At 40.9% G+C, this 14,270-nt stretch overlaps 2 protein-coding genes across 3 annotated transcripts in view; one reads left to right on the forward strand and one right to left on the reverse strand.

The window, feature by feature from the left end:
* LOC124385132 (NLR family CARD domain-containing protein 3-like) overlaps positions 1-14,270 on the forward strand; it is a 987,530-nt gene that overhangs the window by 727,401 nt on the left and 245,859 nt on the right. The gene's annotated exons all lie outside the window — the stretch shown is intronic.
* On the reverse strand, positions 797-9,842 carry ccdc78 (coiled-coil domain containing 78). Its single transcript, XM_046848303.1, has 11 exons — positions 9,766-9,842; positions 9,617-9,667; positions 8,454-8,535; positions 8,220-8,298; positions 7,583-7,708; positions 5,907-6,088; positions 4,321-4,495; positions 4,182-4,210; positions 2,766-2,835; positions 2,050-2,150; positions 797-1,580 (listed from the first exon to the last, which is right to left on the reverse strand). The coding sequence occupies exons 3-11, from the start codon at positions 8,498-8,500 to the stop codon at positions 1,454-1,456; spliced, it is 936 nt and encodes a 311-aa protein (XP_046704259.1). The 5' UTR covers positions 8,501-8,535; positions 9,617-9,667; positions 9,766-9,842; the 3' UTR covers positions 797-1,453.

A 14,270-nucleotide genomic window follows, 5' to 3' on the forward strand; every position in this document is an offset into this window, starting at 1 on the left:
CTCTCTCTCTTTCTCATACATACACATTATTTATCACTCACACACACACACACACACACACACACACACACACACACACACACACACCTATCAGTGGGGTTTCTCTCACTATACTGTGGCTGTGCCCCAAACTGACAAGCGTGAAATGGACACTAGGTGGCGCTTCATCTCTCACCAAAGTAACTCATCCAATAAAGAGCTCTAAAGTTGCTGCAAATGCATATTGCTGTATATTGATGTGGCCAATTGGCTAAAATATCTGATATTAATAATAACTCATAAAAATAGAAATCACCATGAGCCCAGATGGTGGTTAATGCCGTATCACTCAGTTCCGAAGATTTCCACAGGTTTTAACAAACATGTGTAGTTTTCTTTTCCACAAATAATATGTATTGAGAGATTGAGGACAATAACGTGTAGCACGGGAGGGTGTGGCCAAGTACGCCAAATAGCTGCTGTTACAGTTTTTCTCAGTTGCTTTGGAGCGTTTCTGAGATCAGAAATGAAATTCTCAAAACTTTGTGCTCATCAGAAGAACATTTCTCGTTGCTTTGATCACATTTTGAATGCGTTTTGTACATATATTTAACGGATTGTGTTCGAGTGTCTGCTGTTTCCTACATTATCAGTTGTTTTATATATATATATATATATATATATATAGTGGATCAAACAGTTTGCATGTAATAGAGAAACTGGTGAGTGAACAACTCTTTATAGCTGCTGTAACATAAGTGTGAACAGGAACTAACTTGAAAACATGTTATGTTTGATATCTTGACAAAAGCAAGTGCAGGTTTTAACAGGTTTAATTAAACCTCAAAATCAGTAGACGGGCAATAAGTCAGATGACTAACAAAGTGTATAAAGTAGAGCAGGCTACAGTCTGAAACACAGTACAGAAACTGCTCAAGATCAAAGCAGAAAATGGGAAACAATGACCTAAAAACTAAAGCTATTGAGGACATTTACTTTCCAGCATGTTAAATAAATCATAGTCTTCTAAACTGTGGCTGTGATTGACTGTGTCGTCAGAAACAGGTGGGACTAATCAGTACAAGGGTAACCGTCAAAGTGTGTGTTGGAAGTCAAGGACGAAAATCCAACAGTGTTCCATGCAGTCCGTGTCAGTGGCCGTGACCTGACAGAGCCTCTCTACCCCCCCAAAGGGGCTACTGGAGTCATTCTTCCTCTTTGTCTTCCTCTTGGTCAAAGGCCCGAGCATTTTGGATGGTTTAATTAAAATTTGTTGCACAGTTTGGGGTCAGGAATGTCCTGGGCTGGTCCAGGTGGGGTTATCAGTGCCCTGACTTATACCAAAAAGTGAAAAGTGGATAGCAATGTTACATAAACAGATTGGGTGATATAAAAAACAAACAAAAAACCCTTTTCACACTAATTTTGTTGGGGAATAAAGATTCCCCAACACTTCTAGAGTTTTCTATTGTGTTTATACTTCATAGCTGGTATTATTTAGTGACTGGCGTAAAGGGCGGGGCTTTGATGCTTCAGCACTCTGTGATCGCCCTGCATCTGACTGAAGCATCCTCCTCAACCGAGTGATTTCCAATTTGTACCTACACACACACACACACACACACACACACACACACACACACACACACACACACCATAAACAACAGCATTGTCACACAGACAAAATTACGCTTTATTTTTATTTTACTCGCCAGACATTTTACATGAAATGCATGAACAATGCAACTAAACAAAAATAGTAAACAAAACCTACTTTATCTGTTCAAACTCTTATTTATGTTTCCATATGAATTGAATCTACAATTTCTTAGCAAATTGGTTTTCTCCCATGGGCTATGTTCACAATTGAAAACTTTCTTTGCATTTCTTTTCAAAAACCCCAGGCGAGTAAAATCGGAAAATTTAATAGCCATTAGTTAATGTGAGAAAATTGCTCGCATTGCAGACGGTTGATTATATTCACACACTTAATTTAGCATTAACACCTGTTGTAAATGAACCTGTAAATGAACCTGTAGGGCGGAAACAGGACTGTGTTTGTGTGGTTACCTGCCCAGGTGATTATCCACATACTCCTGTAACTCTCTCACTTGCTCCTCTGCAACTGTTGCTCTGGTGATGAGCTGGAGGCGCTCTCTCTCATGCATCTCCTGGTGAAATGATTCAAGACCATAAGACATGTGTATGAGACATGTGTGTGTGAGACTGTGTGTGTGAGACTGTGTGTGTGAGACTGTGTGTGTGAGACTGTGTGTGTATGAGACTGTGTGTGTGAGACTGTGTGTGTGAGACTGTGTGTATGAGACTGTGTGTGTATGAGACTGTGTGTGTATGAGACTGTGTGTGTGAGACTGTGTGTGTGAGACTGTGTGTGTGAGACTGTGTGTATGAGACTGTGTGTGTGAGACTGTGTGTATGAGACTGTGTGTGAGACTGTGTGTATGAGACTGTGTGTATGAGACTGTGTATGAGACTGTGTGTGTGTGTGAGACTGTGTGTGTGAGAGACTGTGTGTGTGAGAGACTGTGTGTGTGAGACTGCGTGTGTGAGACCGTGTGTATGAGACTGTGTGTGTATGAGACTGTGTGTGTGAGACTGTGTGTATGAGACTGTGTGTGTATGAGACTGTGTGTGTATGAGACTCACCCTCTCCTTTACCTGGATATGGTCATTGTAGGGGGAGGGGCTGTTGGCTTGGCTACGTAGTTACATGTTAGCTACCTATGCTAGCTAGCTACCGATGAAGCGGTGGTTGTCACGGTTACCTGTGCAGTGACTGCGGTCTCTCGAAGTTGCTTCCTGATATCGGCCCAGGCTTCCTCAGTGAGCGCTACACTGCACAGCATTTAAAATACAACAACAAAATATCAACAAACTGTACAGAAATACTACAAGAATGAATGCAAATGTTCTGAAAAGTTTTGAGCTTTTTTTTCTCATTCAGAAAAACATCCAGAAAACGTGAGAACAGAATTCTACAAATGTCTGTAAATTTATAAAAAAAAAAAAAAAAGAAAAAAAAAGAAAATCCCATGTACATGGATATTTAATATTTAGATGCTTTACTCGGGACTAAGTTGAAGCACATTTGGCAGCAACTACAGCCTCAAGTTTTTTTTAGTATAATGCAACAAGCTTTGCACATCTGGATTGGGGGACTTTCTGCCATTCTTTGGGGCAAATCCTCTTAATCTGAGAGCATCAGCATACAGCCACATTGAGGTCTCCACAGAGATGTTCAACAGGGTTCAGGTCAGGGCTCTGGCTGTGTCGCTTAAGTACATTCACAGAGTCGTCTCTAATCCATACCTGTGTTGTCTTGGTTGTGTATTTAGGGTTGTTGTTATGCAGGAAGGTGAACCTTTGACCCAGACTGAGGTCCTGGGTGCTGCGGATCAGGTTTTTATTGAGAAGATCTCCGTTCTTTGCTCCATCAAACTTTCCATCAATCCTGACCAACTGCCTTACCAAGTCCATGCTGCAGAAAAACACCCTCACAGCATGATGCTGCAACCACCATGCTTCACTTCTGGCAAACTCCAAGCAGGCATCCATGGGTTTGGGTTCACAGAGGAGAGGCTTCTGTACAGACATCTTGCCATAATTCCAAGATCAGTAGGGGGCGGCAGTGATGGTTGTTCTTCTGGAATTTTGTCCATCTCCACACATGGTCTCTGGAGCTCAGTCAGAGTGACCATAAGGTTCTGGCTCCTGACTGTGCCACACTTCTTCCATTTAAAAATTATGAAGGCCACTGTGCTCGTCAGGAATTTTCAGTTCCTTTAACCTATTGGCTTGGTTTCTGCTCTGATCTGCACTGTCAGCTGTGAGGCCTTTGATAAAGGGGTGTGTGTTTGTCCACATCATGTCCAATCAATAACCTTTTCCACAGACAGACTCCAGTCGAGGTGTAGAAACAGGTATAGAGAAATAAGAAGCACCTGAGCTTATTTTCAAGTGTTATAAAGGGTCTGAATACTAATGTACATGCAATATTTCAGTTTCTTATTTAAAACATTTTACAGACATCATAGATTTGAGGGACTGTGTGATAAATGTGTGTAGATAAATTGAATAAAAAAATAAATGATTGTATTATCAGGCTGCAATATAACAACATTGAACAAAAGTAAAGAGGGTCTAAACCCTGTCTGAATGCACTGATGTTTAGATTCACTCACTTCTGAGACGACTGTGACATCAGAGAGACCTACAACAATAACAATAGCAATTCCAGTTCATTAGCAATCAGAGCTTCAGTGATAATCACACTAACACACACACACACACACACACACACACACACACACACACACACACCTGTTCTTGAGCAATTTTGAGTTGTGTCTCCAGGCGAGATTTGTCCTCTCTCAGCTTCTGTAGTTCTCTCTCAGTCTCTCCTCTAAGCTCCACCTCTGCAGGGTTAAAGTGAGCTTCAGGTGGCCCAGCCTCGAGAGCATGCTCAGGGTGTGCCAGGATCTGCTCACGCTGCACTCTGGGAAAACATTATAAATAATGAACACTGTGTGTAATTGTGTAAAAGTTAAATAATGAGTAACCTGGTGGAGTAAATATAAAAAAAAAATCAATTTACAGCTACAAGAAATGTTGGAATGTTCAATAAATAACCTTAGTTCCTGATGTTACAAATTATAGCAGCTATAAACAGTTACCTTCTGAGTTTAATAAGACAAAAGTAGTAATGATGGTCATGCTGTGGGTTCTTTCACAATCCATTAACTAGGTGTGGGAAAAGAATATTGTGACTGTTTGTCCTCAAATCACCACCAGAGGGCACTCACACATACATATATGGATGCTGTTGCTGATTTTGTAGGTGACAAAATGTACCATGAAGTTAAACTGTACTGTGAACACGTGTTCTTACTCAAAAACAGAAACAGCCTTTAATTATCACATATACACAACAGCACACTAAAATTATTTCCCAGCATGTTAGAAATCTGGGGTCTGGGGGGGTTTAGGGGCACAAGGGTTCAACATCAGCAGCTTAGACACCAATATAATTGATCACTGGCTGCAAGATGTTGATCTTAGATGAGCTGAATTGAATCACATAAAACATCTACAACCCCAATTACAAAAAAAAAGAAGTTGGGTAAAATGTAAATACAAATTAAATGAAATGATTTTCAACTCTATATTTTATTTATTTTCAGTAACAAAGACATTGTTAGAATTTCATAAAAAAAAAAAAAAAAAAAAAAAAAGAAAGTTGTGCCATGTTTACCACTGAGTAGCATCAACTCTTCTTTTAACAACAGTATACGTCTGGAAACTTGGGAGTCCAGTTGCTGGAGTTTTGTGAGAGGAATGTTGTCCCATTCTGATCTGACACAGGATTATCCTGGGTCTTCTGTATCACATTTCTGTTTCATAATGTGCCAAATGTTTTCAGTCAATGAAAAATCTGGACTACAGGCAGGAGAGTTCAGCATGCAGAGATTTCTACTATGAAGCCATGTGGTAATAATTGCAGTATGCAGTTTGGCATTGTCTTGCTGAAGTATGCAAGGCCTTTCCTAAAAAGTCATTTGTTGAATGGAAGAATATGTTGCTCTAAAAGCTGTATATATATATTAACACTGGTGAAGACTTTCCAAATGTTACAGCTGTTTATTCCATAGGTACTAATGCACTCACATAGCATCAAAGATGCTGACTTTACTGTATGCTGATGATAAGCCGGGTGATCCCTCTCCTCTTTAGTCTGCAGGATGTGGCGTCCATGGTTGCCAAAAAAAGTTCACATTTTGATTCGTCTGACCACAAAAAATTTTTCCACTCTACCTCAGTCCATTTAAAATGAGCTTTGGCCCAGACCTGTGTATGTAATCGTATATATAAACTTCATATATACAGACATGCTACTTGTGTGTGTTTACCTGTAAGCAGTAAGCAGTAGTTGGTGTGTGTTGTTAAGGTTGTGGAGGCGTTTGCGGTAGGTTCTCAGAGTGCTGGTCAGCTGCTCCTCTCTGGAACGATACGACAATCTAACTTCTTTCAGCATGGAGTCCACATACTCCTTCAGCTGCATGCTGTCCTCTCCGTCTCTGCGCACACACTCCTGTAGACATACCGACACAGACAACACTTTTGTATATTATCTCTTAGTGTTTGTATCTGCACTTAGTGTTTAGATGAGATTAGATCTCTGCTGGACTAAATACTGGGTTAAATCAGAAGCTGGAGTAGAATCATTTCAACATGACTCAACCAAATCTGAGCTTTATTACTGTTCATTATCCACTGTTACAAATCTTTCCATTACATTTACATTTACATTTGCGGCATTTGGCAGACGCCCTTATCCAGAGCGACTTACAACTGAGCAGGGGATGGTTTTAGGGCTTTGCTCAAAGGCCCAGCAGTGGCAGCTTGGTGGTGGTGGGATTTGAACCTGTGATCTTCTGATCCAAAGCCCAATGCCTTAACCACTGAGCTACCACCTCCCCATTAGCTTGATTAGCATTCGCCATATGGAGGCAGTAGTGTGGAGACGGATGTTCCGCTGTGGTGACCCCTAACGGGAGCAGCCAAAAGAAGAAGAAGAAGACAAGAGCCTTAGAAAGATAGTGATGTGAGCACACAGACGTTCCAGGAGAATGGCTATCTGTTTGCATTTGCCAGGAGGTGGTTGTTGGCATCAGGAACATGATTCCAATAATGCAATAATGCAGATATTGTGGTTCTGGAGCAGAAAGTTGATACCAGAGTGGTTGGGCTGATATGTCCAGTACCAAAAAAAGGCAGTTTACATGGTGTATTTGGGTGCAGACAAGCCCTCATCCCTCTTCATCTCTTTCTGTGACTCTTCCTGCTCTCCAATAGGGCTTCCCAAAAGTGGGTCCTTTCTTTTCTTCAGGTTGTAATCTGACCTCAATTCTGGGTGCAGCAGAAGGAAAGGCTATCATATTATGTGCCAAGAGAAGACAATCAATTATTTGACAATGTGTGTGTAAGGGTCATACAAAAATATAGCATAGTGTGGGATGTATTGTATTGGCTGAGGAAGTGTTGGTGGGACTGGAATAATCCAGTTGTCTTGGTTGTTATGGGCTTTATCTGCATGCCTCTGGCTTTTCTTACATTTGTTTTACAGACACTTACTGGATGGGGTGCTGGGGGCATGTAGTCTCCAGTGAAGAAGGGAGGAAGTGCAACATCAGTCACAAACTTGGTGCAGACAGAAAATAGACTGTTTTGCCATCAAATATGTGGTAGTTACTCATCAAAACAATCTGCTGGGACAAGCCTTTCTCCTTTGTTTAGTGGCTCCACTGCAGGATAAATTTCAACACTTTCTTATTTGTATCTGGAACTTCACCCATTTAAGTGAAACCGAGGAAAGGTGAAGCAGAGGAGTTGTAAGGATCACATACTTGTGCTGTATATTAGTAAATATTGTTCTCTGCTTCAATGAGGGAAAACAGGGCTAAAGGTGAAATTGGTACAATTTATTACTCTAAAACTGCTGTATTATAATATTAGCTTGTAGTGTAGTGTATAAACCATTTAGTGTGTAGAATAGATGAACTGGGTAGTGTGTATTTGTGTGTACCTTGATGTCGTGTATGTAGTGTGTCAGACGTGCCCTGTACTCCTGATTCAGTTCTTTTAGTTGATTCTGGAGTTTTGAGTTCTCAGCCTCCACCTCCTTTAACTGGTGTTGAGAGACAAGCAGTGACTACACACACACACACACACACACACACACACACACACACAATTTGTGACAGTCAGAAGACAGCTGTGCTCATTTTGTGTATAATATTGTTTATGTTCTAACATTAAAATCTACACTCTGACCATTGAAATGTTGAGTTCTGACTGAGAACCATTTGTTTTACATTAAACTAAAATTGGAAGAGAATTTACAGACCCTGTCTGACCCCTTCCTCTGACCACTAACAAATTATACCTTGAACATGGCCATCAATCACAAATAGTCTCATAGTGGAGAAGAGTCCTCACAAGGAAATGGAATGTATGACATGGTTGACCAACAGGGGACATTCGGAATGTCCCAGACAGGACATTTTCTTTTTGCAAAACTAAAGTTTTTATCAAAAGCATTAATTAAACATTTAGTCAATGTTAAATTCAGGTGTAGTTTGGTGTTAATTATCTGCTTTAATAATGATGTAACTGTTAGAACATTGACAAGTAATAAGACAAATGTGTGTGTGAGGTTTTACAGCTGATTGCTGTGCAAGATCCTGTTGTGTGTTTCGGATTGCTTTCTTATTCTCCTGCTGCTCCTTTCCCATAGCCACACTTAGAAAACACACACACACACACACACACACACACACACACACACACACACACACACACACACACACACACACACACATATATAGATATCATATATCAGAATTTACTTATATTTACTCATAATAGTATTTAAAATATTCTGAAATTTTCCTCACATTTTCTCCTCCAGTCGCTGTTGTTGTTCTTCATAACTTTTTCTCATTCTCTCAAGCTCTTCCCTCAGCTCACAATGGCCCTCTAAACAACCACATACATTTACATTTACATTTACATTTGCGGCATTTAGCAGACGCCCTTATCCAGAGTGACGTACAAACGTGCTTTAAATCTCTAGTAATGAATAAATCTACACTGGTACGCAAGATTACAAACTCAATATAAATATAACTCGAATTCTACAAACTTGGAAAGTGCTAATTTAGGTATTTCAGGAAGAGGTAGGTCTTCAATCGTTGCTTAAAGATAGTCAGGGACTCTGCTGTACGGACATCTAGGGGAAGTTCATTCCACCACCTCGGTGCCAGAACAGAGAAGAGCCTTGAAGTGTACTTACCTCTCATTCTGAGAGAAGGTACATGCATGAACATAGACATAGACATACACAACAGGAGAAAGCTAAACAATGGCAGAAATAATCAACAGTCATTATTTTAGTGGTCAGAAGAAATACATTGTAAGGATGTCTCCTGCACACAGAGACATGTCCAAAGACATGTCCAGAAATCCCACCACCCAACAGGACCACTGGACCCTGGTGATAATGGATCTGTGGATCTGAGGTCAGATCTGACCAGAATATTGGGTTTAAGGGGAAGAAAGTGCAAACACAGGAGCATCGACTCAATCAATAATTCTAACCCAGTCTGTGATATGTTTCAAGCTGCTGCCTCAGTTCATTATTAAAATACATTTTTCAAAATCAATTTGCTATTGCAGCTGGTCCTCATAAATCTTCTAACCTACCACAAACTTAAGGAACAGCATAGACGACAAAACTTCCTCTCACAACAAAAAAAACTGGTAAAGTGTAGGCATAGATTTGTGAAAAGGTCAGCAAAATGCAATGCACCTGTATCATCAAAGAATTTGCCCAACTGTCATCTAAATCTATTGGACCAAATCCTAACGCATGTCTCAGGCTATGCAAACACTTCCATTTCCTCGAGGAAGATCTCAGAATCTGACTGTTAATTCTTGATCAAAGTGGATGACCTGGAGGAGCACATGGTAGTGGTAGTAATATAAAATACACTAGTACAGGTTGTGTTGAAATTATGTATAGATGTACACACAATACATGTAGGAAAAGTGTCCTCACATCTGTGTGTCTCTCTTCAGTGGCATTGCATCCTCGCCTCAGTTCCTCTGTCTATAAGTGGATACATATATAGAGTCATTAAAGTCAGTGTGTGTGTTTGTGTGTGAGCGTGTGTGTGTGTGTGTGTGTGTGTGTGTGTTGTGTCTCACCCTAATTCGGCTGTGTGACACTTTGTTAAACAGAGCTCTGACTCTCTCCAGCTCGAGTGTGTTTGTGTGTTCTCGCTCTTTCTCATGCAGCAGTGTGTCATGTGTGTGTGCGAGCATCAGCAGCTCATCACTCAGCTCCTGTGAGTGTGTGATCTCACGCTCCAGACCCTCACTCACAGTCAAGAAGTTACTTTTTAGCACTGCATATTCCTCCACCAGATCCCGCTCATTACCCTCTGCAATCTGTAACCTTGATGATGACGACTCGGCCTCCCGCTTAAACCGCTCAAGCTCTGCCTCCAGATTTGACACCACACCTTCTTGACACAACACCTGATGGAGTCGGACAAAGATCATGGGCAAGACAGATGTGGTTCTGTGGCAGTTAGCATATGACATCAACCCTCATTCTGTTGTTGCCATGATAATATCAGTAGATATTTTATTACAGCTCACATTTAAATCATTGAAACATGTCTTCTCAACACTATACATTGTATTCCCATAGTGTGTGCGTGTGTGTATGTGTGTTTGTGCAGATGTTACCTTATTCTGCAACTCAAATATTTCTGCCTCATATTTCTCTCTCAATCTGTTGGCTTCAATCTGCACTTCCACCAGATCTTTGGAGAACTAAAAACATACATAAAAGTGCACATAATCCTCAAACAGCTTAAATTGGTCAGAAAATTTAAGTCTTTTGTAGTCATTTAAAACAACAGTTTAGCCAACTAGGGGACATTTATACCACTGCCATGGTCCAGGACACAGAAAAGATGACCCCTGTTTTAGCCTGTCTAAATTGCTTCTCCAACAAATCACACTGATCATCAAATATTACTACTGGCATATAAATCACTGAAAGGTTTCACAACGCAACACCTGAGAGAACGTTGTTCTATTATGATCTGTTATGCAGAACTACAGCAGGGGGCAGAGCTTTCTCTTATGAAGCCCAGTTATGGAACAACCTTCCATTTAGTGTTCAGCACTCAGACACAGTCTCAGTGTTCACATTTGGGTTGATATTTGTTTAGTCAAACCTTTTTCTAGATAAACATGTAGATCTGGAGGGGTCATGGTTACGGTGCACTTTGGTGAGCTGGGATGTTTAAATGCAGTCACACCACACTCTTATGTGGTGACTCTAATCGTGTCATAGCTTCCCATGTTTCACTGGTTTGCTGCGAGTTCCATGTTTATAGTTTGTTCTGCGTTTTCAGCTTTCTGCCTTGTGCCTGTAGCTTGTTATTGCAACTACCACTAGTGTTAATTACATTCATTGCCTCACACAGCTTATCTCAACTCTATTCGCTGTTATAAGCACTTTGTCAGTTGAGTGTCTGCCTTTAAGCACAGGTGAGGACTCGTTCGAGTTGCACACGGTGGAGTTGGATCCACTACCTACATGTAAAGCAGATGTCACATGAGATCAACTTCCACTGTTATGCTGATGATACCCAGCTATATATCGCATCAAAACCAGATGAAACATCTCAATTGGCTCAGATACCTGAGTGTGTTAAAGAATTAAAAGATTGGTTGACTCATAATTTTCTATTATTAAATTCTGATCAGACGGAGATTCATCAGCATAAATAAACAGTACACAGAAGCTCCAGCATCTCAACCTGCATTTAGACGGATGTTTTGTAATCACTAGTTCAACAGTAAAAGATCTGGGAGGTATTTTAGAGCAACTTCTAAAAGCAATCTTTTAAAAATCATAACAACCAAGTAACAAAAACAGCTTCTTCCACCTTAGAAATATTTCTAAGCTAATAAACATGTTGTCTATATCTGATGCAGAGAAGCTCGTCCATGTGTTCATGACCTCCAAACTGGACTACTGTAATGCATTACTAGGTGGATGTCCTGCATCATTAATAAGCTTAAAAAAATTCATTAATGTCACTCTGCTCCGAAGCCTTGGTGACAGCGTCACTTTAGACCCTCAAAGGGAATCCTGGCTATGTTTGCTGGGTAGCTGCAAGCATTCACTCTTAACTTGTCATCTAGCTCTGGTATGTAAAAAACAGCTAAAAGAGTATACTTGAGGGGAAAATGGAAAATGTTTCCACCTTCAATTTCTCCTGTTCACTTTGCACCAGTCTGGAGCTCAGGTCCTGGTTGGAGGCGGCATGCTGAGCCGCTCTGCTTTGTGTGGAACCCAGTTTATTAGACAGATGGACCTACACAAACACACACACACACACACACACACACACACACACACACACACACACACACACAAAATTGAAAGCAATTCATTTGTTTCATTAGATGCATCAGGCACATTATCATTGATTAACACACTCAATTAAACTTTTAACAAATGCTTGTACGTTCATTCATTATCTACTGAATGTGAACACAAAGAGGCCAGTCACATGGTTTTACTTCCATCTTTCCTCTTGCTCACTCCAAGATTAAAACCACAATGAAATACATTTTTTTATATCATAGGAAATGCTTCTTCATCTTTCCTGTCCTTTCAACTCTTTGTTTTGTTTATTTCCTGAATCAGTGTAACCAAAGACAAAGCATAGCCATAAATGTGCACTTTATTTCATTACTCAGCTATCTGAATGTTTTCCTACAGTGTGACTACACTTTGTTAGATGACTAAATATTTGAAGATGAACATTAAAGACAGAGCGAAAGATTTGTAACAGGAAACAGAAACCACCACTTTACTATTTAAGATCCAATTCAGAACCTTTGAGTAAAATTCAGTTCCAGTAAATAAAGCTCAATTCTTACGTTCTCTTCTGTCAGAAAGCGAATTTTCTCCTTCAGTCCTCTGATGAACTCTCTCGTTTCTCCTCAGCCATTCTCTAATGCAAACCAAATCTTTAGTGTGTGTTAGACTTATTACAGCGTCTCCATAACACAGCATTGCTGCTATGGGTTTCTCACACGCACAAACACCCCCCACACACACACACACACACACACACACACACACACACACACATGCTTCACAAGATTTAAATACAGTGTTATTTGTATGGCACTTTTAACAACAGAGATTGTCCCAAGTCATAGATAATACACAAAATATTCAACAAGTTTTATCCTAAAAACTTCTCTGAGATGATATGATTAAAGAATCTTTACACGAACCAGACTAAGAATAGAACCCATCCTTATATGGGTGACACGATTGTCCATTCATTACAGTTCCATTATTAATAAGGTTATCACCTGATCACTGATGGAGACTTTAATGCTCGTCTCAAACTCTAATGTAAAATACAACTAAAGGAGTAATTCATGCTCTGAAACCTACCTTCAATTTGCCATTATAGTTTGATGATTGTTTATCAAGTGATGAAGACTCGAGTGTAAAACACCTACAGTAAGTGATCTAATCCTGATAGAACTCTGCAGTGCTCTTCACAGGCTCTAAGTACTCCAGTGCTCTGAATCTGTGGTATCTAAGGGAGGGAAAGAAAATATGAGTTGAATGTCATCTGCATAGCAGTGGTAAGAAAACCCATGTGAGGATATGACTTCACCAATGAAGTGGGTATAGAGGGAGAAAATGAGGGGACCAAGTACCAAGCTTTGTGGGACACCAGTGGTGAGTCTGCATGGGGCAAATGTGGATCCCCTTCATGTTACCTGGTATGAGAGACCTTCCAGGTAGGAAGCAAACCATTCCCAGTATAAACATCTGAATCTGAGAAAATAAGCAAAGCGAGAGGCATTCTGCAAGAGAAACACCAGAACTATCACAGCCAGGAAGGGGCTGTAATATTGATACTGAGCATTCGTAAGGGCGACAAGTGGAAGATGACTTTTAACACCCCCACTGGACACTATGGTCATGGCCATACATTTGGCCTTGCAAACACGCTAACAGTCTTCCATGCACTTCCAACACATCAACGTGCTCCGAGACATGTTCAACCACTTCATGTTTGTGTCTTTGTATCGATAACAAAATCTTAATATCCTCCAAGTCAAAGCTGAGAAATGCGTAATTTCATGTGGCATACAGATGAAGCTGAAGAAACTCAAGGCAATTATTAAATGGCCCACTCCCTTCAAGGTAAAACAAGTTCAACGGTCCTGGGGTTCGCTAACTTCTACAGGCACATCATTAGGAACGTCTCTAGGTTACGACCGTAACCCTAGTTCCCCGAAGGAACGAGACGCTGCGTCGAAACGCTATGGGAACGCCCCTGCGTGACCACGCTCTGAACCACGTGTGAAATCTAGCCAATAGGCAAGCCGTGACATGAGCCGTGAGATGGCTGTGCGGTGGTAGCGAAATTAGCTTCTGCAAAGAGAGAAGGTAAGCGCTGCAGGGATGCAGGGAGTGTGGCACGGAGACGCAGCGCCTGCCCTCGGGAACTAGGGTTACGTCAGAACCTTGAGACGCCCCTTCAGGAACTCGAGCTGCGTCGAAACGCTATGGGAACGAGTGTCCAATCACGCCACACTGACCAGACCCTGCCAAAGAGTGAGGGCCTCGCACCAGCACGCAGGACAGAGGA

Source organism: Silurus meridionalis, chromosome 4 (assembly GCF_014805685.1).
Source record: "Silurus meridionalis isolate SWU-2019-XX chromosome 4, ASM1480568v1, whole genome shotgun sequence".
Classification (NCBI taxonomy): domain Eukaryota; kingdom Metazoa; phylum Chordata; class Actinopteri; order Siluriformes; family Siluridae; genus Silurus; species Silurus meridionalis.

What these genes read in the sequence shown, in the direction of transcription:
- ccdc78 (XM_046848303.1), bottom strand. Translation starts at nt 8,500, where the DNA reads ATGAGAAAAAGTTATGAAGAACAACAACAGCGACTGGAGGAGAAAAT. An exon ending in CTACTGCTTACTGCTTACAG is followed by an intron (nt 4,496 to 5,906) that starts GTAAACACACAC and finishes ATGTTTTCCCAG; the next exon opens with AGTGCAGCGTGAGCAGATCC. An exon ending in GTGGATAATCACCTGGGCAG is followed by an intron (nt 1,581 to 2,049) that starts GTAACCACACAA and finishes GTGTGTGTGTAG; the next exon opens with GTACAAATTGGAAATCACTC.